The sequence below is a fragment of the Nesoenas mayeri genome (assembly GCF_963082525.1).
Source record: "Nesoenas mayeri genome assembly, chromosome: 4".
Lineage (NCBI taxonomy): Eukaryota > Metazoa > Chordata > Aves > Columbiformes > Columbidae > Nesoenas > Nesoenas mayeri.
In genome coordinates, this window is record NC_137540.1 from 49,404,258 (window position 1) to 49,429,713 (window position 25,456).

The window sequence follows — 25,456 nt, forward strand, 5'->3', positions numbered from 1 at the left end:
AACCTCAGACTACTGTCCCTTGTGACAATGGTAGCTGCATGACAACAGATACTACGAAATTGTGACTTTTCTTCTATATGTTTGGGTTTTTTGGTTTGGTTTTGTTGGTTGGTTTGTTTGTTTGGGGTGGGGGGTGTTTTGTTTTGGTTTTGTTGAAATGCATTTCCATGCATTGACAGGAACAAACTCCATTACTTTAATACTGACCAGAAAGTCCCTTTTAATCAGAATGTTTTCAGGAGGGTAGCAGGAAACAGTGATCTGTGGCTGAATGGTGAGATCTGCAGCTAAAGGGCAAGAGTGTGGAAAGGTCCCTGTTTGTCTCCAGCCTTGAGGCTAGTCCTTGTAAGGGTCATCCACATCACCACAGAAGGCCTCAGGGATTTTAGAGGATGAATAGACTTGCTGCTATCTCAGAAGTTGTTGAACAGTGTAGCTATAGGCTGAGGATGGATCCTGCTTCCCCCTTACCACACCCTTGGTTGACCACAGTGATGAAGCAGGAACTATGGTGGCATCTCCATTTCACCACAGTGTCCCTGGGCACAAGGAAGTGGAAGAGTTTTTCTGCTGACTGCAGGGAAATTCAGGATTTAAAGGTTTGGTTGTCTTTCTTGAAAAAGCTTCTGTGCATTTTTTCCTCTCATCTCTTTCTGGCAGTGCTCAAGAGTGAGATAGGTCTGGCACCATATGACACTCCTCCTGTACTCTGTCCCCATCCTTCCTCTTAGGGAGGCCCTGGGCACCAAGGAGGACAGGAGGCAGCTCTATGTCCGCCTGAGCATTCCTGTGGCTTGCTGCATGAGCATAAACCTTCAGGAGTTCAAAACAGCCTTGAGATCATGTTTTGCCCCCAGAGGTGTGCGATGTCTCACAGCCTGGGGACAATGTTTTCCTGTCTGTCTGTGGACGCTACTGAGACAACTGACCCTGCACAGACCTTCCCTGTGGCAGGCAGCTTGTGAAGGGGGCAGATGAAGGAAGAGAGGTGGAGCCATGGGTATGGCCTGAAATCCTTCTGCTGACATTCCCTGGACATGTCTGTGACCAGGCTGACATGGGGCTATCTCAACTGCAGCATCTGCGCTGAGACATGCCTATGTGCTCCTTTGTCAGAGACAAACAGGGAAATTGGATCCTAAATGATTTTATAATTTACATGTCTGTTTATCAAGTGGTGTTTGCTATCTGTAGAGTTAGTCAGACCTTGGCTTCCTGAGCAATGGTTTCAAGAAAAGATTATGATGGGGTGGAGAATTATTCTGGAATCACCTATCTTGCCGTCTGCTAATGACAAGTCCCTTGGCGCTTTATTTTTACTCTCTGACATTTCCAAAATGAACATCTGCTCTGTCTATGGTCCCCTGTGCCAGGAAAGCAGTTGCTGATGTTATCCTCCCTTCTGACTGCTGTGCAAAGACTGCTTCTTCCAGGTGTTCCAAAATAGTCATATTGAAGACAAATAGTCTTCGACCTTCCATGACAATGGTGAGCTGTGGGGTCCAGGACTGAGCACAGAAATTTGGGTGACCCATGATTCTGCATCTTTAGCAATACTTGTATACAATAGAGCTCTGTTTCAAGTCCCTACTTTTTAGAAGGTAGATGGGTGTCTCTTATTTTTGTTTCCCTCTCTCTTTTTAACTAGAAACGCTGAAGTATCTGGCAGGGGATAGAAGTGCTTGTCCTACAGTTAAGGCTCTATGGGACTGCGTTTATTCTTATTGCTTTCTGTGCTGTGGTAGTTTAAAGGACCCACAAATGAGCAAACCATGTGTTGTGGGAGACATTGAACAAGAATCCCTAGGGGATTTTATTACAATGTGCAATGCCATTGGGAAGCTAGCACCTAAAATTGGCACTAAGAGCTCCCACAGTTTCCATTTGGTGCCCAGAAGAAAGGGCAGAAATGATCCCAAAAAAGATGATATGAGCACAAGTTAATCCATGATGAAGTGGGGTGTGAAGTGACAATACTGTTCTTACTCTAGGGTAGCTTCTGTGGTGAATGCTCTTACTCTGGAACGGGGATGTCTCCAGGGAATCTATTATTGGATATGTGTCTACACATATAATACCCATGGTGTGGCTAAGGTATCATTCCACAGCCACTACAGGAATCATGTACTTCCCTCTTACAGACAACCCCGTAGGAGGCAGCAACATCTCTGGAGGCTGATGTGGTTAACCTTTGCGTAACACTTTGTGCTTGATTTTGGGAGGTGTCCTTAATGCTGATATCTAAGTACACAGCAACCCCTCCTACACAATGCTGTAGCATATTCAGTTAGCTTTTAAAGTAATAAGAAAATAATTTGCTGTGATGATGTCTTGTTTACAGTCACTAAGTTGTTAAGTATTTCTTTCCCTTTCTTCCTCTTCCTCCTCTTTTCCCTCTGTATTGCACTCTTATGAACACATGGTGTTGAGTGTCTGGCTTTGCCCTTCAGGAAGTGAAGTTATTTCAGGGACAGTTAAGGAAATTCCTCAGCAGGCACAACTAGCCAACTAGCTGATGACAGGTAAACCACCAACCACTGGTCCAAGACATTGCAAAAAATACTAAAACAGAGAGCCATGTCTCAATTGCTAATATAAATATTTAAATGCACTACCAGTTCTGTTTAGTTGGCCTACTTTTTTTTTTTAATCCACAATGTCCACATCAGGCTGGGGCAGATATTTAGAAACCAGAAAAAACTTTCTCATTGTAGCTACAAGATTATTCTGTGTTATAAAGCTGGTCAGTTTGGCTCAATGAGCCATCTGCATTGACAGGCTGTTGCAGTAATATTTACATGAAGCAAGTAGGATTTGTTTTATGTATGCCTGAATCTGGGCTGCCAACATGTCCAATGCCCCCAGCATGCTGCTGTCTGCTGGATGCCAATGTAAATGTCCAGCTGGAAATCCTGTCTGCTGCTGATGGCTTGGGTCACCTTGAGTTGTGATGTGGGTAGTGCCTTTGCTGTGAAAATAACCACGTGATGAGGTATGGCATGAGCACACTTCTGGGGGTTAGATTGCCAGCTCCCTTCTGAAGGATGGGGATCATCTCAGCTTGAAGAAGATGAATTTAATTATCCTCCTCTTCAGAGCTGATAATGAACTGACATAATTCCCTACGTCACCTTAGTTTTCCTTCAGGGAGTCCATTACCACTGCTAATGAGACCCAGGTCTACATAGATTGTGACGAGACCCAAGTCTACTTAAATTGTGACGTTAACAAAATCACAGCCTGGGCTGGAACAGCCTCAGGCGCAGAGGCTGGCTGAGTCACCCAGATGCTACAACCTGTCACAGAGAATTCACGACTTGGATTCATTTCAAAGCAGCCTCTTGCACAGCAGCCTCCACCCATTTCATGGGAGCAGCAAAGTCAGGTAGGATGCCCCTCTCCTAGGACAGCAGAGGCAAGGCCAGTGTCTTGGATTTGCTGCAGGAATGTAATTGCAGCTCACACTCAATGTTCTGTTCTCCAAACCTGCTGCTCAGGTTTGCCCACAGTGTTCTAGGTGCCCAGCTGCATCTATGATGTTTATTTTTTAATTTAAAAGCAAAAATAGTCATTAGAGGTCAAATACTGCAATTCCTATAGCTGTGCTGGCATAAAGGGGGGAATGAAAGAGCAGCTTCCTAAAGAATATTTTGGGATTTTTTCTATTTCCTGTATTTTAGTAGGAAAAGTAAAAAATGTGTTTTGTAACAGGACTGTATGAGATGACTGCTTTTTACCCCAGACTTTAAAAAATTAGTTTAATAATTAAAGAAACAAACAGAGTGATAACATTTTTTGTTATTTATATGGTGCATTAAATCTGAGAGAGTAAAAGTGACTAAGAAAACCTAAAGAAATCTATAGCATCTATAATCTATGGAATATGAAGGAGTAGCAGGAACAACTTGAGCTTAAAGTAAGATACGGCACAAAAAGTTATTTTCTCCTACTTTTTTACAGGGGGAACAATCATTCATGTTCCATTCACATCCTCCCCAGGGATATGGTAGATTTCCCACCACTGGAAGTTTTCACGATGCAACTGGAGTGCTAGACAATCTTGTCTGAGTTCCCTTTCTTATGAAAAGTTGGACTGGATGATCTTTTGAGATCCCTTCCAGCATATCCCTTCCAGTTCAGTGATTTTGTAATCCTTGCCATTGTCAGGGAAATCCATTTTGTGCTGTTGGTAATATGGTACCCACTTCTGAAGGCATCTTCTGTAATTAAGGGGGTCAGGGGCTGGATTCCTGCTTCTACCCTAGTTTATGCAATTAATCCCTTGATTCATCAGTTAAATTCTGGTGGTCTAAGAAAACAAGACACATTTTTATGGAGGGGTTCTCAATCTATATTTGAAGCCTTAAAGGTCACTTCTTCAGCTTCAGACTGAAGCAGGGCTTGTGTGCCTCTATGGTATTGCCCATTTTTCCCCAAGACACTGGTGAGACTAACAGAGGACAGTGCCCTTTCTTATGAACCTCTCCTAACTTCAACTGAAAAGCCACAGCAGTTTTTGAAGCAGGACTCAAATTTTCCCTCCCCAGGCACCCATTTTTCATTTGACGATAGCATCGAGGCTCCCTGTTGCTTAACCGACCTCTCTGAATAAGCTTCAGCAGGAGGAGCAGGCATCAGCCTTACTTCAACCTGACCTGAACCTTAGTGGTTAGAGCACTCCCAAAAACTGAGGTGTGAGGGGGTGAAATCCCTCAGCCTCCGTTGCTCATGTACAACAGGAGAGAAACTGCACCACCACGTTTTTGGATGCTTTCCATGGCATTGAGTGCAGCAGTGCTTGCAGGTAGCAACGTGGGGGAAGGACTGAGTGGGTTGGGCTTCTTTTCAGATTGGGCTAAAGGAATTCAGCTTAAAAGTATTTCTGACAGTTCTGTTAAAAAATGGTGAGTCAAAAAAAAGTGTTTTTCACAATTTTTACAGCATAAGTGAGCATTTCCTACAATGTGAACTTTCAGAAGACTGTAAACAACATTCCAGCCATACTTGTGCTGTGGCTGGATACGGACTTTCTGAAGACTTCAAATGCTTTTGCAATGTGTGCTTATTTTAATGGAAGGGTGAAATATTTCACTGAAATATCTCATGTTTGACTGGATGGAACTCGTAAAACCAGAAGCAGTGAAGATTTCTGCATGCCCAGTGGGTTTGGGGAGATTTGTTCTGAAAACTGGCTTGTAACATCCTTCTGATCCACCCTCTTCCAGCCATATGTGCAAAGAGGATGACTGCAGAGCCAGGAGGAGTAGAAGCCAGAACAGTGTTTCTCTAGCAAAATGTGCTGTTGGCTATGTTATCTTCACAAAATAAAACCCACTAGTGTAATGAGATATTAAGTCAATACTGTGAGTTATATACTTACACTAGCATTTAGGCTGAAATGCTGGAAACTGAGCTCTGTGATACACCAGGAAATGTCGTACCTTTCCTTCTCCACCCCAGCAAGGAGCTTATGACATTTTAGGGTTTTAAGACACACTGATACACATGCTGTTCAGTTCTTATAGGACTGATTAAGGGTCCTTGTTGAATATCAGACATTGGATTTGATAGGACAGAACCAGTCTTCAAAATGGGAAACATTTGTGACATCTTAAAATACTACTTAGTCATGGTGGTAGAGACTTTTCCTCAATACTTGGGTTTCTGACAGGAACCTCTGTAGTCTTCCAACTTCTGAGAAGGTGTGCTGAGTCCTCCTTTTTGTGACAATTCCCATGTGGAAACAAGTATGTGTTCAGAGCTTGACGTATACTAAGATGTGATAGCAATGTAATTTAGATACCTAAGATGACCTAAAAGGAATCTCTTGTGACTTTTGAGTCACTGAGGTTACAGGCAAGTGCCACCAGAGCTAGAGCTGCGGGTGGCTGTCCATAAAATGTTCTGTCAATAAGAGGGTATAAAGACAGCATTCATTATTTACTGGCTGCAGCCCCACTGTTTCCTTTAATTTCCAGTGGAGAACATATTAGTAAGCCCAAGCATTGGGTTGAAAACACCTTGAAATTGAACACAATGTTCCCTTTTTATTATTTTACATCTAGATGCTTATGTATATGTCACTGTTCTGTGCTAACAGAAGCCTCAATGCTGCTCTCAGCAGTGCTGGCTTATTGAGTTTGTGTCATAGCAGATACTGTAATTAGTTTTATTTTTAAAAGAAATGTGTGCTAAGTATGTGTAAGTACAAAGTTTCTGTCTGGCAGTCTCTTCTGTCTGCAGCTGCAAGAATCGAGTTACGCCGATACTGTCACTCTTGTTAAAAACCCAAAACCTCTTGTTCCATTGCAAGTATATTTTGCTCACTGCATCATGAAGTCTTTATAGTATAGTAGTGGATAATAAGAGGAGAAGACAATGCTGAGATAGTGAGTTCCAGGAGACTAGTTGAATATAATCCAGTGATCAAAACACTGAACAATAAACATGAAAAACATATGCATCAACAGATTGAATGTTTATTCTTAACATTAACTATGTGTGTATTCACACAATTTGAAAAACAGTGTACCAGATTGTGAGGTATAGCATTGCAACACTTCAAGAATTTGTTTTTTCCTTAAACTTGTTATTTTTGTCACAGATAACTTGATTTTAGCAGCATTAACATTTTCTGAGTCTTTGTATATATATGCTGTAACTTTACTTAGGCTCATTTTTCAGTAAAGGTTCTAAATGAAGTATATATTCAGTGATTCTGCTGCAGTCTCATTACATACGATCTCAATACCTACTAGAAAAAGATTATATTATTATTTTGTTAGTATAAGGCAAAATCAGTGGTCAAGATTGCCTGCAGAGTACCAGTGCTGTTCTTTGAGTGATCTTGGGTGAGTCTGAAACCAGATATGAAGCTGACAGCTGCTGATCGCAAGTGTTATATCACTTTCCAAATACCCAACTGACACTCACTGCATGCGATTGCACACCAATTGTAGATAAAAGAATATACAACTATTGATAAGTACCCAAGTTTTCTGTGAAGAAAACTATTGAGGTCTTCCTAATTTATGTTTTCCCACTTTCTTTGGAAACAATGTCCCAGTTTTAGTCTTCTTCAAGAATGGGGAAGGCTGAAGCTTTAAAGTATGTTATGTAGAAAACAGTGCAATTTTGGAAGGTAATGAAAGCACCTGGTAGAGTTTCAATCAATCCAGCTTCACTGAAGTAGAGAAGAGTTTTGAGTGCTTCAGGACTTTAATATAACATTTGAACAGGTTTAGCGGGTTTAAATGATGTATTATAAGCTGTTGAATGCCAAAAGCACTAGAAGCTGTCTACAAGGTTCTCAGCAGCTCAAAAATGTTAGTGCCGTGTGTTTTATTTTTCCCTCTTATTTTGCTCTCCTAGCCAGATACTCATAAATTCCTTGCTGTGTCAGTACCTGAGCACCTACCAAGAGTCAGAGATAGTGTGCTGCTCCTCTGTTTTCTTTGTTTGTGTCAGCTGGTATGAGTAGATTGCATGAGATATGTTTAATATTATTAGCTCACTCTTGGGGAGCTTTAGTATTTAATTGGGTAAGTGTTGTGGTTGAGACGGACAAACGACATAGACCAAGTTCTTCCAGGATGAAAGTAGTAGATGCCATTTATTGCCACAAGTGCATTTTTTACAGTTTTACCAATTCATGTGTCTCTCCGCTATTGGTTACAAGTTACAGTAGTAACATCTCATTGGCTATTTTTGCTATCATTAGTGTTACTCTTTTACTCCCTTCTCTCTCACGAGTACATCCTTAACATCTCTGGGTACTCCTTTACTCCCATCTTTCTCATGGGTAGGCCTTTCTCATGAGTAGGTCAGGGAATCCACAGACCCACCATAGTCCCCCACAGGTAAGTTCAGTATAAATAAATACTGTTGTTGTTTTGCATCACAAAAGATCACTGTGGTTCTGTATTGCTGGCCAGTAACTTCCCTGTGATGAAATATGTTTGTTTATAGTAATCTAGGTGCAAATAATGATGAATAGGCTGACTGCATTCTTTCAGCCTCACTTCTGTTGCTTGAGGTCTGCTTGTGTTGTACAAACACTACAAACATTTAAAGGCAGCGTTGAAAAGGTAGAAGCTGTGGTGGCAACCCAAGGTCATGTCTTATGCGAGTACCAGAAAAGGCTGCGGATGTCCTTGTGCATTCTCAAAGCATTGGTAGCTTGGGCACAGGTGGGGAAAGGGCAACAGAAGGTGAAGCCACAAAGCCAAGTGTAAATATTAGATCCTCTAAGGTAGTAGTTGTGTTAGGCACAATAGAAGCTGTGCTAATCCATCAAAGAAATTGGCATTTCCAGCCTGTGTGCTGACTTGCCCATCTCAGCTGTGGCAAGCAATTGACAGCTCTGTTCCTCTATATGTAAGACAGCTGCAATTTTTTTGAATGGTTTAACACTAGAACTTGAAATGATGCCTGAACCTTGAGGAGAAATCAGTACAGTCGTAGTTTTAAAATCATCAGTGACAAAATAATGGCCTGGAAGAAGTGTCAGGGGAGGGAGATAATGTGATCTGGATCAACAATTTGTACGCGGTCCCAAGAACAACCGGGATCATTGCACAATAACCCCAGCATGATTTTTGCCCACAATTGCAGGCAACTAGCATTGTTTACCTATTTCTTCCAGTTCCCTTTCCCATGATAGAGGTTAATGGGCCTTGTAGGAGATTTCATAATAGAAGCTGATGATGGTGGCTGAAGTACAGCTTTTTGCTTATTGAATGGAATTAAAAGCTTAAACATGACCACATGTTACATGACTCTTTGGTAGCATGTATGTGACATTTAAACTCTACAATTTTTTAACTCTGAACTGCAATTCCTTTCTTCACTAATGCAAAATACTTTCAAGAGCCTGTACCAGAATCCCTAGCTATGCTTGCTCCTTCTCAGCAACCAAATCACAGAAATAGGAATATGTCACGGTAGCTGATGACTAACATAGTAATTATAAAAAACGCTCAATATATAGCTTCTTCATACGCTTAGAAAACTGTTGGTTTTGTTGTTGTTTGTGGTTTTGTTTGTTTGGGTTTTTTAATCTGTGGGAACTATAAGTCATTTTTCTAGTGGTGTTCATACATGACATGGATGTGTAAGTACACAGATATTCCTGCACACGTTCCTTATATAATATACGAATACATTTTGTTTGACAGCATTATAGTGCAAAAACATTGCAAAATGACAGCCTGTCTCTGGGGTCAGATCTTTATGGACAGGACACAACACATCTTTAGGCTTTACCAATAAGGTAGTTCCAGAGCTTGTTGAATTATGATAGCTTCATTAAAAAAAAAAAAAAAAAAAAAAAAAACAACCTCTAAGAAACCATATCAGGGATATGCAGAAATTACACTGGGAAATAAATAAATAAATAAATAAATAAATACATACATACATACATACATACATACATACATACATATATATATATTTGAAGGGTTTTTCCTTTTTTATGGGAGAGTATTTAATCTAAATAACTTTAGCTTAAAGAAATAAATGTTATGAGGACCTTTATAAATATTTAGAGAGTAGTAATGCAGAAATATAGAATCACTACATCCACTATGTGTTTATACTTTAGCAAAGGCCTCTGGTTGACAACAGAGAGCGAATAACATGAGAAAATCTCTCTGACAGCTAGACACAGAAGCCATTTGCCTCATCTGAACTTCTGTCGTAGTTGTCGCCATGCTGACACAGGGAAGAGTGTTGTTTATGGGAGTATAGGCAGAATCGCTCACATCCAGTCCTGCGGAGGGAGCGGGATTCAAGCCACTGGCCTGTGCCTCTGCCCCAGCCAGCCCCGATGCCCCAGGTGTCAGGAAGCTGTCTCTAAAAGGCTTTTGTTTATGGGGTTATTGAAGTGGAAGAGTAATAGTAACTGGGATGATTTCCCACTTAGGTGAAAAATGAACAGTTATTTTTCCTCAAACAAGATGGCAAGCCTGTGGCACCGTGACAAGGGAAACCATCAGGGAGAGGATACCCAAGTGCATCAATGTCAAAGTACAGAGTACACAGAACAGCAGCAATGAGCATCTAGAAACGTTGCTGGCATTATGAAATACAGGTGCAGGTGCAGAGAACATCCAGTTTCTAGCTGCATGTTTAGACAAGGTTTTTGCAGCTTGACTTTCAGCAAATTTTGGTTGGAAATTGTAATCCATAAGCTTAAGCTTTGCTTTTTAAATGCCTGATCCCCTTCTTTATGAATATTGAAGAAGGTTTAATGTAGTCAGGACCTTCCTAGCTATAGCTGGTGTCCACAGTAGCCTGAGGAATGCTTTGACATGACACAATCCTTTCTAAAAAGCAGAAAAGCAAAATGCACTAAAAGAAAAAAAAAATCAGGTGTTTATTTATGTAGCTTTTTGGTTTTTTTCATGTGCAGCATTCATGCAGCAATTAATCTGTGCAAGAATTCAGAATTACCAAGGATAAGGCATTGCTGTTAAGCATTCAGTCCCAGGATTGGTTTTCATGTATAGCCAAAAAGAAGAATTTTGCATGTAGGTTCAGGATTCACAGGAGCCAGATTTCTGAGCCAGTATGATACATCATCATTGGGTGTAAAAAGCAGCAAGGTATTCGTCACCTTCACTGTTGAAGATGTTGAATCTCTGGCCACTTATGCACCAGTATGGTTGGTCTGGATGGGAGACTGTGTATTTACTGCCTTTTAGCTTAGATCCCTAATATGGGATTTGGTTGGAGTTCTGGAGAGTTTGGTTTTCTTGCTCTTGTTCCCGGTGCAAGGTGATGAAAAGTAAGATCAGAACAGTCGGTGTGATCTCTGCTTGAGAACTGACAAAGTCAGTACATGCACTTATGATGAAGTTTCAGAAAGCTTTAAAATTTAGGCATTTGGCCTGCCATCCATATGGTAGGTATTTGGGTTATATTTGGGCTACAATCACTGCTGATGCACACACAGTGCAGATGGTTCCCGTGGGGCAGGAACTGCCAACACCCTTTTGTGAGTCAGCCTCTTCACTTCAAATTCCCCCTTGTTTCCCAGACATGGCAGGAACCTCTCACCAGGTCTCACAAGTGAGGTTATCAGCACCAGGTTATCCTGGATGCTCCTTGTTGGTCACCTTCATTTTCTCCACCAGCCTTTCTGATGGATCAGTTCAAGGGTACCACAGCAGCCAGGAGAGTTTGTGTGAGAGGGTCGGGGTGTGATACGTACTGTTGGTACTTCTGGTCCTGGCTTGTGTAAAGGCCAAATTAAATGAGGATGAAACTGCTTGCAGGGAGGGCACAGCTGAAACACACTTGTCTACTGTGATCAGGGTTGAGCTTCTGATAAACGATGGCAGCCCATTATGCAGTATTTTCTTCCGCTGGGCAATTGTGAGTGCTTTGTATACGTTATTCTTAATTGCATTCAATGTGTTCATTGCTACTGCTTTAAAGCAAAACAGACCCAAAATATGAGTGCTAGAAGTGAGGTTGGGAAAGTGCTGCTGTAACTGGGTAGGGAGAGCTTCTGCTCCGTTTATTTGTGCCAGACCTGGCTCACAAGCACTGTCAGTCTCTAGATTCACTTTTTTCCCCTGTTGCCAGCCCAGGCAGTCGGGTATGAGACAAGGAGAAAGAGAGATAACCTGTGAAGTGATGTAGATAGAAGGCAGGGCATTTTTTAAAAAGCAAACACATTATAAATATACACATATATTTTTTGTCTGTGCTACGGTTTCATTTATATCACTAGAAGTGAAGTAAAAAAATCCATGCAGTTGTTCTTGTTATGTTTTGCCTTTACGTTTTGCCCCTGTGTCAGCCTGAATGATGGAAATCCTTGAGGTCAACCTCACTTTCAGGGCCTCCTTGTTATGCTGTGTGAGTGTGTGATGCTGCAAGGAAAACACATCTCTGCTTTTAAACCACTGCTTTCATTTATATTTGCAAATAACATGGAAATGTTTCTGTTGGCTTTCAGTTTGACTGAAGCTTGTTTTTACAAACAGTAGGACCATGTTAAGGCAGCCACAAGGTTTTGGATCTCTGGACTTCAGCACTTGAGATGTGCAGCTCCTGAGTACTGGGCTGCAGGGCCTTCCTCATGTGTGGAGCAGGGTGCAGGGCAAGGCTTGCTCTGGTGCCAGCCAGAATTGCAGCCCCAGGTGAAGTTCCATCAGCCACCACTGCCTGCTCACTGCCTGGCAGCTTAGCTCATACAGAGAGTATTTAGAACAGCACATTTCTGCTTCATAAAAGAGGCGTGCAAACAGAAGAAACCATTTTCTGAATTTCCCATATTCACCTAGTGACACTACTTTAATAGCATGAGTTGTACAACACACATTATTCATGTCTGTTTATCTCTCTTGATTTTGGCTTTTAAATTGTTTTGGTATCTTATGGCTGCACGGATGTACTGATTGTCCGATGGGACTGAGAAGGAACATAAATCTGTAGTTCACCTTGGCCACCAGACAGCATTGTGTTCGCTTTCTGACTGGCCTACGTTAATCAGGTATCTCACTCTTCCAGCTGTAAATCAGGCAACTGATTAATAATCACAACAAGACAGGTAATTAGTACTGGTATGTAGCTTTTTATGGATCTCTCTTTTCTGGGAGCCAAAAGCAACCATATGGAAAAATGTAGCTGAGACACTATAAATATGATTCCACTTAGACAGTCGTCTCTTCTGTTTTCTGTTATCACAGCAGTGTCAGCACAAGGAAAACAATGAAAGTGAAGGGATGCTGTTGTAGATTTTATTACAAGTTTGAGAGCTTGGGACTTTTTTTTCCCTTTCTTCAAGGACAGTGTGTTAATCTGAAGAAAGAGGGCTTGATTTGTGTTCATTTATGCCTGCCACAATTATTTAAGAAATAGCTTCAGTGCTCATACGTTGAGAGCTTTGGTTCTCTTTTAACTATTTCTGGCAGAGTTAGAAAGATATGCCTTGTGCTTTGTATCATGACAACTTGTCTTCTCCAATAAGCCACATCTGAAACTGGATCAGCCCTCTCTGCGTTCAAAGTGACTGTCTTCTGTTCATTGCTGTTGGACTGATGTTGTTAACGGGGTGTCTGCAGTGCAGCCAGCAGCAGCGAGTGAGGATTTCCACACAAAGCGAAGGCTTTAGTAGTGAAGTGCAGATGAGCACCAGGCAGCAGCTGAATCCACATAGCTAGGCATCTTTGGGCAGAGCTTCTTCTGATCTTCGTGTTGATCTTCATGAAATACACTAAAAATAAAAATTGCCTTCTTTTGAGGACACGTTCACGAGGCTGGTGCCCTAATATCAACTGCTGAAACTTTACTGGCATAGTGAAAAAGAGGAAAATAAAATAAATTGTATAGTAGAAGTATCTCCTATCACATTCTGAAATATAAATGAAATATAAAGGAGAGCGTCATGCCAGGGTGTGGGGTGCTGGGAGAGGTAAGAAGTCAAGCCTCTTTGTGTGGGAAGGAATAGGAAAATGCCTGCTGTAGCGGAGGCAGGAGAGCTCTTCCTTTCTATTTTACATTATTGTTCTTGCAGTCTAGTCTTGGCATAGGTGTCCAAACAGCTTTTTGTTGGCCTTTTGAAATAGTTGACCATCCTTCTCTTCCATAAGAACATTTTCTTTTGAGACACCTCCTTTTGCTTGTGAAAGGTTTTAGAAATAACTTCTGTCACAGCCATTCCCATCCAAACCTTAAAGCATATACAAAGGCCTTACACAGCTGCATTAGTATGATATGGTTTGAGTTGGGCTTTTTCTTTTCCTCTTTAAGATGGAAGTTGTCAGAAGCAGTATGAGGTAAATGATGGTAAACTATGGTAAATCATAATTTAGTGCTAAAAAAAAGGTTTTGGTTCAATTGTCTCATAAAAAGCCAATACTATAAGAGAAATTAGACCACTACTCCAAAGCTGATACAGAGAGCTCTGTGACTCATCCTCATCTCATCTTTCTGTCCCATAAATCATATCTCTTCCAAGGCTACACTCTGTTCAGTGTAGTAGTTCTTTTTCTGACACTTAACCCACTAGCATTGTGTACTGTATGTATTATGCATTGCCTTTTGTGTATGCCATATATTACAAAGAGCTTTCTCTCCTTCGGGGTTTCTGCAGCCATTTCTGTGAGTTCATCCTACAGGGCACTTTCATGAAAGTCATCAGTTACCCTTCGCTATGAAGAAAGAGATAATAATAACTGAAAGTAGGCCAAGCTCATTAGATTATGATTAAAAAGCAGATTTTATTTTTTAATGTGGTGAATGAGGTTCTCATGGGTGGGCACTGGACAGAAGTGGTGCTGGAGAAATGTCGTAAGTGTTGTGTCCTTGGACCATTCTGTCTCTTCAGTTATTACATAGCTTCAGCTAAATAGTGACTCGTGAAGAGTACAGTGACCTCCAATTTCATTCAAGTGACTTTCTTTAACAAGTCTTAAGAAAGGAATGCCATGCATAGTCCTGCCTCTGCTGTCTAGTATGAATCTAGAGCAGAAGGTTGGGACCACAAGTAAGTTGTTCCAAAGCAGGCTTGTAATTTGCTTCTTACAATGCTGTATCTTCAGCTCTTCTGGGAATATACATGTCTCCACAGAAATGGAGGATTTTGTTCCTGAAGAGGTTGAGTCAGGATTTAGGATTTGGATGTTCCTCTGGAATTATTTTAGAACCAACCCTGAGGTCCCCAAACTGGTGGAAGTCCCAGGTTGGCCCAAAGACATTGTTCTGAGGTCTGTGCTCCCTCCTTGGCTCTGGTGGGGCCAGTGGGACACTCCACCACCTCTCGCACATTTTCATCCACCACGGTGACAACCTCTCTGTTTTAATGTCTCAACCGAACTGGAAATTTCACCTCCATGGCTAAATTTGAAAATAATTGCTCAGGTGCAGTTCACGTAGTAAATAGTCTGTACAGGCACAGCATGGGGACTCAATTCCCACAATTCTCAGGCATTCAGCCCTTTCTGGCAGCCCTGCCTTCATGGATTGCATTGGCCTCTACCCAGAGGGCAGATCCTGCCTCCTGCATGGAGGACCACAGCACTGTGCTCCTGGTGTGACCACTCTGGTGACTGGGAAGATTTGTCAGGGCACAGGGCTGGGTAAGGTGCCTTTTATTTCACCAGCAGACCTGGAGAAGTTATTAGGTCTCATCCTGCTCTCTTTCATTGACCAGAGGCACAGGGAAAATTATAGGCCATAGCCTCTGGTTTAATTAGCTACCTGCTATCCTGTCCTCTTGCACCCACAGTCACTATCTATACAGAAGACTACAGGGAAGGCTGTGGATCTCTATATTTTCTTGACCAGCAGTAGTCTCTCCATGTAAGGTACTAATTCAGCTAATTTGGAGGACAGTTTTCCTTCTTTATGAGTCTCTGTAACATGATGGGATTGGCATTTTTGCCCTCTTGTTAAGTGTCTGTATTTCACCAGCCACCACGATTGTTGCAGTTTGTACTCAGAGTGATTCCTTGGCGCCAGATAATTTCCGTAAGTATACAACATTTAAATACAACTTGTTATCACGTCTCCCTTTCGCTCCCTTCTCCTTAGATGTAAAGGAGCATCCCACTACGGCCTTACTAAGGAACGAAAGAGACGTTCCCAAGATTGCTCTCCAGACCATGGCTCCAGCCTCGCAGTGACCTCCCTGGGCCCCGAGCTCTCAGCAGCTGCGGCCATCGCCTTAATGACAGACGAGCCGGGGCTGGTGAACCCGGCCTTCAGCCCCACCTCGGAGGACAGCCAGTCAGGCAGCAGCCCTGGAGAACTGCATCGCAGCAACCAAAACAGAAGTAAGAAGTGAAAGTGGTGGCTTCAGAGATTGGTGACCTCCTTCAGCATTCATTTTCTGTGAAACATATGTTGTTAGAGGCTTTAAAAAAAAATTAAAAAAAAAAAAAAGAGAGAGAGAGAGTGAAAGCTTTATTTTTACATAGCTTGTCAAATTGCACACTCAGTGACCCAATAGATTTGAGGTGAAAAACACATTTTCTTGGCCAGGGGCATCATCAAGCTGTAGAAGGACCAGCTGCACACATGCAAACTGCAGGTTTTAAGAAATACCATTAGGCAGATCAGCTCATTTGCAAGAGAAAATGGCATATGTGACATGCCAGAGAGGTGGTGCAGCTGTGTAATAGCTTCACCAAAACACAGTGGCACAAGTAATCCACATAGGTCATGCCATGAGCACTTACCCAAAAGCCTGTTGGTAAGTGTGTTTGGCAGTTGCCAAGAATTTGCAGGAAAACAAACCTTAAGAAGTGCCTGGGATCTTGAGGGATGTTTGCTGACCTCCCATGGAGGTGTCACTCAGAGGAGCTGGTCCTGCTGAAACAACCAGAGTCAAGGACAAGTTGCACCAGGAAACCTTGCCTTGATCCTTCACCTTGTGACACTGCACCCAGCTCTGATGACATGAGTGTCATATTTGAAAAACGTGGCCTGGCCCAAAGAAGACTTGGAGGTGTTAACAGTGAGTTCAGAGCTTGCATTTGAGGACACTGAAACCAGAGTGAATATCCTACCTTGTGTTGCACCAGCTGCCTGTTATGAGGATGAATGAAGGGCTGAAGAAAGACTAAAAAATGAGCAGTGCTATCCTCTTGTGTGCATGGGGCTAGAGAGGTGAGGAAAGGAGGAGGGTAAGAAGAGAACACTAGAATGAAATTAAATCCCACTGATTTCGTTGAGCTTAGAGGTCACAGTCTGGTTTGAGGGAATGCTGTATTATTAGATTACTATGTTTGACTAGCATGCAGAGCTCAAAGAGACAGCAGTAACAGCCACAAAGACATCTTCAGAAGGATGGAAAAGAGAGTGACATGTTTTGAAACTACTGTGATTTTTTTTTTTTTAATTTATTACCTTACCCAAGTTAGATGATGTGATATAGTTGGTCTCTCCCACCTGATAATCTTTGAATTCTTGACATGAAACTGTTGGCAGCTTTGGAAGCATCGCAGGGTTTCGAGGCAGTGGTGCCAGTTTTTTTTCCAATAAGAGTTTTTAACAACAGGTTCCAGAGGGTTTTTTTGGTCAAATTTATATAGCTTGAGAATGGCAGAGCTTATTCTGCCTCAGCTGAGGATTATTCTCTCCCAGGCCACCATGCTCACAGGAGGTTTATGTGCATGGCTGGTGAAAGAGGCAAGGGGAGGTGGCAATCCAGAGTGTGGGACAGAGAGAGGATAATCATACCCAGATTCAGGTGGGTGCAGCCTTGGAGTGTCAGCTGGAGTCAGATGCAAAGGTGAAGTGCAGGCAGCCTTGCTGTTGCTGGTATGCCCTTTGTATGCCGACAGCTGCAGAAATGACATGGTTCTAGTGCAGAACAGCTGAACTGTATTGATTTGTTTTTTCCTACCGTGGCAGCTCGACACTTTGAACGGTCCACTCTAAGAAGCAGATCTTTTAAAAAAATAAACAAGGCCTTCAGTGTTCTTCGAAGGACAACAAGTGGAAGTGCAGTTTCCAGCCAGGCTGGCCAGGAAAGAGAGACTGTTCGAAACTCTGCTGTTGGAGGGGAAGGTAATGTTTTGCTTCTCACGTGTTATCACTTAGAACGGGGTAGGGGACCTTATCCGTGTGGGAATTTGATGTCCATGACTGACAAGCCTTTCATGTGGTGGACTGTGCATGATTAAAAAAAAAAACCCAGAAAACACAATATTTTCTTATTTTCTTTTAAAAATTGTTAGTGACTGGCAGGCAAGAATATTGCTGGGGTGTGTGGGACCTCATGTAGGGCTGTTCTGGTAACAGCCTGCATGCTACGGCCAGCGCAGTATCTAGCACATGGGTTATGGGATCTGGGCATCTGGGATCTATTACTGGAGCTGTTGTTGATTTGCTGTATCATTTTGTTGAAGAGGCTTCATCAGCATGCATATGTCCCCTTAAAGCAAATGGATCACAGTGATCATACACTATAGGAAATCAATCAGTTTTGGCTAATATTTATGAAGCACTGGAAATTCCCAGTGAGAGGATGGTATGGAAGTGCAAAGTACTGTAGTTATTCCTGTATTGCTGTGCGATCCTTGGTGACAGACTTGTATTACCTCAGCCGGACAGGTGATGAGGTAAGAATGCTGTGCTCTTAAACAAGGGGGAGAGGTAAGTTTGTCTGATGTACGTCAAAGATGAGGGGTCTGGCAGGCGCCAACACTTAACATTTGGCATTCTCAAACCAATAAGCAAATGTTACTAATTGCTTTGGACTATAATTATGAAGCCAACATCAGCATTCGTGCATCAAGAGGAAGTGATGATAGATTTGGAATCATCATCTTAATCAAGGTTTCCACTGAGCTCATTATTCCTTTGCTTGATGCCTCAACATCTCAGTTCTCTTCCCAGATCAAGTGTCCAGGCTAGGAGCTTTACAAAGACCAAATATCCAACTTCTCTTTTCTCTGTATTTTACATTATCATTGAAACCCACACACAATGAGGACAAAAGGCTGCCAAATGCTGTGCTTTGGCACCATTATTCTTGAAGTGATGAACCGGAGAAGAGTGTTCAATATTTCTTTTCAATATTTGCTTATTCCTTCAGGAGAGTTTTACTACCTTACTGTGTTATTGGTACTTACTCTCCTGGTCCACATACTTGCTGATGTAGTCAAAACCTGATAATTCAAAATTGTGAATCTTTTCCATAAAAATAATGTGAATCTACTACTTGGCATGGAAACATCATTACAGTATCACAGTATGTTTGGGATTGGAAGGGACCTCAGAAGATCATCTAGTAGAATCCCCCTGCCAGAGCAGGAACGCCTAGATGAGGTCACACAGGAACATGTCCAGGTGGGTTTTGAATGTCTCCAGAGAAGGAGACTCCACAACCTCCCTGGGCAGCCTGTTCCAGTGCTCTGTTACCCTCACTGAGAAGAAGTTTATTCTCAAATTTAAGTGGAACCTCTTGTGTTCCAGCTTGATCCCATTACCCCTTGTCCTATCATTGTTTGCCACCGAGAAGAGCCTGGCTCCATCCTCATGGCACTCACATTTTATATACTTTATATACTAATAACTTCAGTGTTTTGATTTTTTTTTTTCCCCAGAGTAAAATTTTGCAAGTAATTTGTCTAAATCCCTCTTTGAACAGACAGATAAGTTTCTCATTCCCTAGCAATTGTTCAATCCATTGTAAGCAAAAGCTTGCCCTTCTTCGGCTGGAGTGAAATTCTGCACACTTCAAGTTCATACTTTTCAAAAGATACCTCTTCAGGATGTGGCATAGATATTTTTATGGCCACTTTCTACCTGGATTTATAGCTTACTTTACTGTTTTTTCCACCAAAAGTGCAGTTTCATATCCAGAGTGTGTGAGTATGATCTGGATGCAAACAGTACCTATTCAGTAACTCAGCACAGTCCACATGGTAATAAAAGGGAGATGTGAAAATGAAACTGGACTTTAGATTTCCAGCAGAATGAAAGGCACTGTTGCCTCCTTTTTAAGGGACAGATAATGGGGTCCAGAAGTGATTGTCCCTTCAGGGTCCCATTCAGAGTGTCAAGACTGCCGTTCTGTCCTTGGCTCTGCTTCTGGTTTCATTCTTCTGCAGCAAGCCTACCTGTAAGCTTCCAAATATATTCTGCTGCACTGGAAAAACAAGGTAGGCATGTAATTACTTAATGAGCAGTTACTCTTATGCATGAGATCACAGAAGCTGGGTACCTAAATTACTGTATTAGTTACATATGCAAAGAATGCATTTTAATTAAACAGTTCAGCAATTTAGTCTTTAAAAAACTGCAAGTAACTTACAGGAATACAAATACACATTAACAAGGATCGCTACTCAGTCCTCTGCAACAGGTGTTTTATGTAATGGCATCTCAAAGGCACTCTCTGTTTCTTCTTACTGGAGGAGCAAATGAATACACTTCTTTCTGTAGCAGTTCTCATCCTGCCAGCTGGAGGCTTGTTTTCTTCTATCATTCTGTATGTTTTCTTTTTTTATTTATTTTTTAAAATCCTCAGCTGTTCTGAGCAGTCTGTAGTTTGACTCCTGGTTAGAGCTGTTGGTCAGTCTTTAGGGATAGCAGCAGTATGCTCTGCCCTGTGCTCACTAATGGTCAAGTCCAAACCCATTGGAAAAAAGCAGCCCCACATGCCTGCGTCCCCATTGCTACTCTGCTCTCCAGGAATGGAAGTGTTCCTGTGGGTAGTGGTTCCTGTCCCCCCACACCCAGTGTGAGAGCACTGGTTCCTGCTGCTGCCTTGCCTCAGGTTTCACAGCTTCGTGCCTGGCATCACCTGAGAGCACATCTCAGCCATGCCTCATTGCTCCAGGAGTTTGGACAGCATCTCGTGATCTCTCTGGTGGCTCCTTTCCTCACCAGGTGTAGTCAGCGCATGAGCAGAATAAAGCTGAGACTGTGCCAGGCACAGTGTGAAATAACCTCTTCTGGCTGATAACCTTTTTGTGGTAAAGGAGCTGTCAGATCATCTGTCAAAACTCAATGTATTACAGTCCATCTGTCCCCAGTTTTCAAGAATTTCCTCATCTTAGTTCAGATGTTGCTGATATTTATTTTTTGCCTGTATTTTGGTCAAAGGAGCTCCAAGAATGAAAATCATAGTGCATACCTATGTATTGATCCTCAACACGAGCAACACTGATGTCAAATTTACTATTTGCCCACTGCAGAGTGTGTAGGTGCCTTTAATCTGAAGCTGATATATCTGTGAGGCCAATGCTCAGCTGTAAGGGTGCAAGGCAAAATAATCATTCCTAATGTGGGAGAAAAACATTCAAATAACCATGATTCTGCTTAACTTGTAGCTGGATGCCGTACTGGTTTTGGAAAACTCCTTTGCTACCCAGGGACACTGAAAAATACGATGCCTACTGGCAAATATATTTCTGTTATAATTATAGCAGAAGAACAGTTATAGTTTAATGCCATCTTATACCTGGAGCTGGTAACAGTCTTGCACTCTGAAGATAACTTCATGATTCCCATTTGCAACCTGTGGCTTGATTTGTTTAGACAATGTGCCCGTTTTGTACTGAAATTATTCAGGCTTTCTTTGTTCCTCTGTTTAAATGTTTTGGTGACATTTTGACAGAGAACTGTTCATTTTCCAAACCAAAGAAAATACTAGAAGTGAATGAAAAATGCAAACACTGGTGAGAAAATATTTAGAGGAAGGAGGCATTAAGATTTTCTTTTGTAATAATTTATTCACTTGTAAATAACACATGCAAAGAAGTATTTGTCTGTAGTGCAGCACCCAAGCTTGTGATACCTGCCTGAATAGTAATCTTATTAATAGCACTTACAGCTTCAAATAACTTTCCAGGTCTGAAAAAGAAATTAGTAAAGTTTAAAAGAGATGGTTTCATTCTGAGAAGTGAAGGAAGCTGACAGGAACATCTTTCTGGCACTGATGCATTTAAGATGTAATATCTTCTGACTTTATCTACTAGTGTAAATGACCTTGACAATTGACTTAAATGATAAAATATCCCCAAGCAAAGACTGCTTCAGCTTTGCTATGCTTATTTTTTTGGCATCACACTCTTTAAATTCACTTTGAGGAAATAATGTATCTATATACTCTTTGCTCAAACTGATCTACAGATCAGTCATAAAACAGCTAATGCTTTAGGAGGAAAGATTTTGGGAATGCAACTGCAAAAACCTCTGTACAGATTTCCAGTAAAAGGGAGCCATGCTGCTGGTTTTCAAAAATGTTCATCAGTTCCATTTTGCAGTCAAGTAATTATAAAATTAATTGCATTTATGATTGCTTGAGGATGTCAAACGTTGTTCAAAGTAAAACTCGTTCCTCTGAGTATCATGGTGGCTGCATTGTTTTTGCTTTGCAACAGTTAAGAACAAGGAAGCCCTGGCAGGCACTAGCAGCACCACAGAAGAGACTCTCCTGTTGTATGGCTGTATCTCACTCCTACTGTTCAGTCTGAGTCTTGTTGTGTTTTATATACCTATAAAATACATAGATAGATAGATAGATAGATATGTATGATATGTACTTCAGTGTTTGGGAAAGGTAGACGAAGAAAAAGAAGGTAAGTGAAACACAGATGGCTCTAGGTATCAACCATTTCATGGCATTAACACTCTTTATATGTAGAAAAGAAAGTGGCTTATTCAGCCACAGGACAAGATAGCAGCAGCCCAACCTTCATCTCAGGGAGGCTGCACCCCACAAAAATCCCATATTGTTCCTGTTTGCCCCGGTTTTGATTCAGCTGCAGTTCCAATTTCCCAAAACAGTTGTGGAAAATCTTACATGGCTGGTTGAAAGTACTCTGCTCCAGGACGATAAGCCAGGCAATTTTCAGAAGAGATCATTTCTGTAGCATTTCTTCCACTGCAGACCAATAAAATTTGCCTGTTTCAGATGAGACAGCTACAACTCTTTTGGGACACTTTCAGCTCTACAGCAGTTTGAATTTAGTTCTTTTGGAACTCCTTTGGTGAGAGGAATGTCCAAAAGCAAGAAGAGGTATTAGAATTGGCATTGTCTTCTATCTGTCCTCTGCATCAGACCAGCCTCCCTGGAGAATTAACGGAAGGCATTAAATCAAAATGATGGCAAACCACTGAGAGAATGAAATGGTAAATGAAAATCAGTTGGAAGGAAGATACGTAGAACAAAGTTCGATGCTAGTGCAAGTGCACATGACACTCACGGACACAAGAATTTTCCAAGAATAGTTTACAAAAGCTTCGTTTACGTTCTGGTGATGAGGTGCTGGGAAGCATGATCATGTGTCCCTGCAGATAGTTTTATCTGTGGAGGTGGGCTGGCACCTCACATCAGCCAGAACTTCTGATCTAAACAAGGACTTGAAACCTGAGACACAAGTTTTGTTTACAGTGACCTTTGATTGATCTGGACTCTAGAGTCAGGGCAAACAGTAGGTAGTACTTTGTCACACTGGATTGTGGCAGTGAAGGCAGAATTATCCTGATGGCAGTACTGCCAGAAAGAGCACGGTGCACACAGAAGTCAGCTGAAACCTGAGCACTGAGAAAACACTTGCCATTAAGTACTATAAACAGTGGGGATAAAATATTAAGCATACTGAAAAATTTGTGTTACAGTCTCATAGCTACTATACTAGTGAGTGCTCAGCATTCTACATCATACCAGACAAGTGGAGTTTACTGTGTAAAGCTGGTCGCTCCTATGTTATTTGTTACCGTAGTGGGATGTGTGAAAATATCAATAAAATTGCACACTAATATAAGGAAACATTGCTTGAGGGAAAAGCACTTACTACCTTTCTGAATACAGATGACATTTCATTATATTGACAGATTCAGAATGCTCCATACAACCCTCGGTGACAAAAACACAGCACTCTGTGGGAAAACCTGCAAGAATCACCAAAAACAAGACAGAAAGTTTTCTGCTTTCTAGATTCAGCAGCACTTCGATATATAAGAACTGGAAAAATAAAATGGTAAAGAAAGGTATGCAATACTCCTGGGTTTTCCTGATCTGGAAAACCTGGTTAAAGGGAACAGAGAATTCTAATTAAGAGTGTAAGGGCTGGAAAATGAGGTCTGTGCAAACTGATGCTCCAGCCTCAGAACAGGCTGTGTATGTGTGAACGGTACAAGCCCTCAACTTAGTTACACTGGGTTTGCTGAGGCCCCATTCACTGTAATGCAACCATGTACTGGAGCAGGGTCCACCTATTTTGGGTATGGTATACACACTAGAAAAATTCAAGTTGAAGGCATTGCTTTCCAGACGTGGCATCATCTTGAAACAGGCATGGTAGGTTTTGACCAAACAGCACACAGTGCATGCAGACTGTTTGGTTAAAAAGTTATAGTGAATTTTCTTAATTAAAAAAAAAAAAAAAAGTTTTTTATACATTTAGCTTGTCAAAGTTACTCTGTGTTTATTAAAATAGGCATTGGCCTTTCTCTTACAACAGTCTAGGTTGTTGGTAACACAAACACCGATACGTATGTCTGGGATGAAAATGAGAGGCTAGTCTTCAGTGAATATAGCAGAAATTAGGGGATCATGGAATTATTTTGGTTGCTTGACCCATCTGAGGAAAATGGTACAGTTTATTAATTATGTTCAATAAAGAACACAGATCAGATGAAGACAGGAGGTGAGACAGTACATCCTGCTAACTGTGGAAAGAGAAAACTAGTGACTTTCAGACTGGCAAGACAAATGTCTTGGGAAGATTTGTTTTGTTGTAGACTGCACAATTGAGAATGATGTTAGACATTAAAAATTCCTCTGAAAGATTCTTCTTAAAGTTATATTGAAAATCAGCCAAGTGCCACTGCAATACTTAATAAACCAATTAAACCATTGTTCAAGATGCAAGGAAACTTATGCATGTTTATATCCTATATAAATATTTATACAAGCATTATATAAGCGTAGAGACCTGTTCACTGCCACATTTCTCTGATCTTGCTCTTGAATAATTACAGGCTGAAATGACGAGGGAGTGTCAGTAGCTTGTTCAGTCCACAGTTCTCCATGGCCAAGAAATGAAACTGGGTAATTCCTTCAAAAAATTGTTCAGATTGAGGTATGAGGAATGAAGGCAAATGAAGGTTTGAATAAAAAAGCACAGTTAGGACATGAGGTGAATGCAAAGGGAATGGAAGCAGTTCTGCTACAGAATTGCTTGGTTAACCTCCAAAACATACGGACATATATATATTTATGCTATTTCTGTGCAGAGAGGGTCTGAGGGAGGGTTCAGATTATCATTTGGATTTTTACTTTCATATATATATATAAATATATATATATATATTATATATATATATATAAAATATACATATATTTATATATATATATATAAATATATATATTTTTTATATATATATACACACACACACAAATAGCCCCACAGAGAGTATTAAATGTGCATGCTTATTCTGATGTATAGGATCAGCCCTTTGGTGGTTTTTGAGGAGTAATTGTATCATCTGACTTTAACCACCCCACTGAGATGCCAGCATTGATTACCTTTCTTCTTACATAGCAGTGGAGAGACTTTAGCACCTCCAGAAGTGAATTAGTGGGTGGTGAAGCTGGTATCACTGCCTTTGGGTGCCCGTGCACTGTAAGGGAAGCCAGAGCAAGCAGATCATCAAATGATGCATTTGGGTTAAAGGTCTGGATTTAGATGGAGTGAATCCATCCTTCACTAGAGAAAAGGGAACAAATTACAAAATGGGCAAACAATTCAGAAAATAGAGGAGTATGGGGAATATAAAGCACATTCCATTCCTGAGATGTTGAAGTTGTGTGCAAAACCGAAGTAAATCTGTATTAGTACAGTAACTGCTATCACAAGAGTATAAACTAGATGAGTACTTGGATATTAGGTTGATGAAGGCTGTATAGTTGTCTAGATAGATTTTTATTGCCTGTTGACTCTGTGTAAAACCACAAAGTCAAAGTCTATGCTACTGGTAG

At 41.3% G+C, this 25,456-nt stretch overlaps 1 protein-coding gene across 1 annotated transcript in view; it reads left to right on the plus strand.

The window, feature by feature from the left end:
- Nucleotides 1-25,456, plus strand: part of LNX1 (ligand of numb-protein X 1) — a gene marked incomplete at its 5' end in the record, with an annotated part of 64,650 nt that overhangs the window by 13,500 nt on the left and 25,694 nt on the right. Inside the window, 2 exons of the mRNA XM_080344501.1 lie at nucleotides 15,547-15,788; nucleotides 17,371-17,526. Of these exons, the coding sequence (XP_080200627.1) occupies nucleotides 15,547-15,788; nucleotides 17,371-17,526 (398 nt within the window). The remainder of the gene's footprint in view (nucleotides 1-15,546; nucleotides 15,789-17,370; nucleotides 17,527-25,456) is intronic.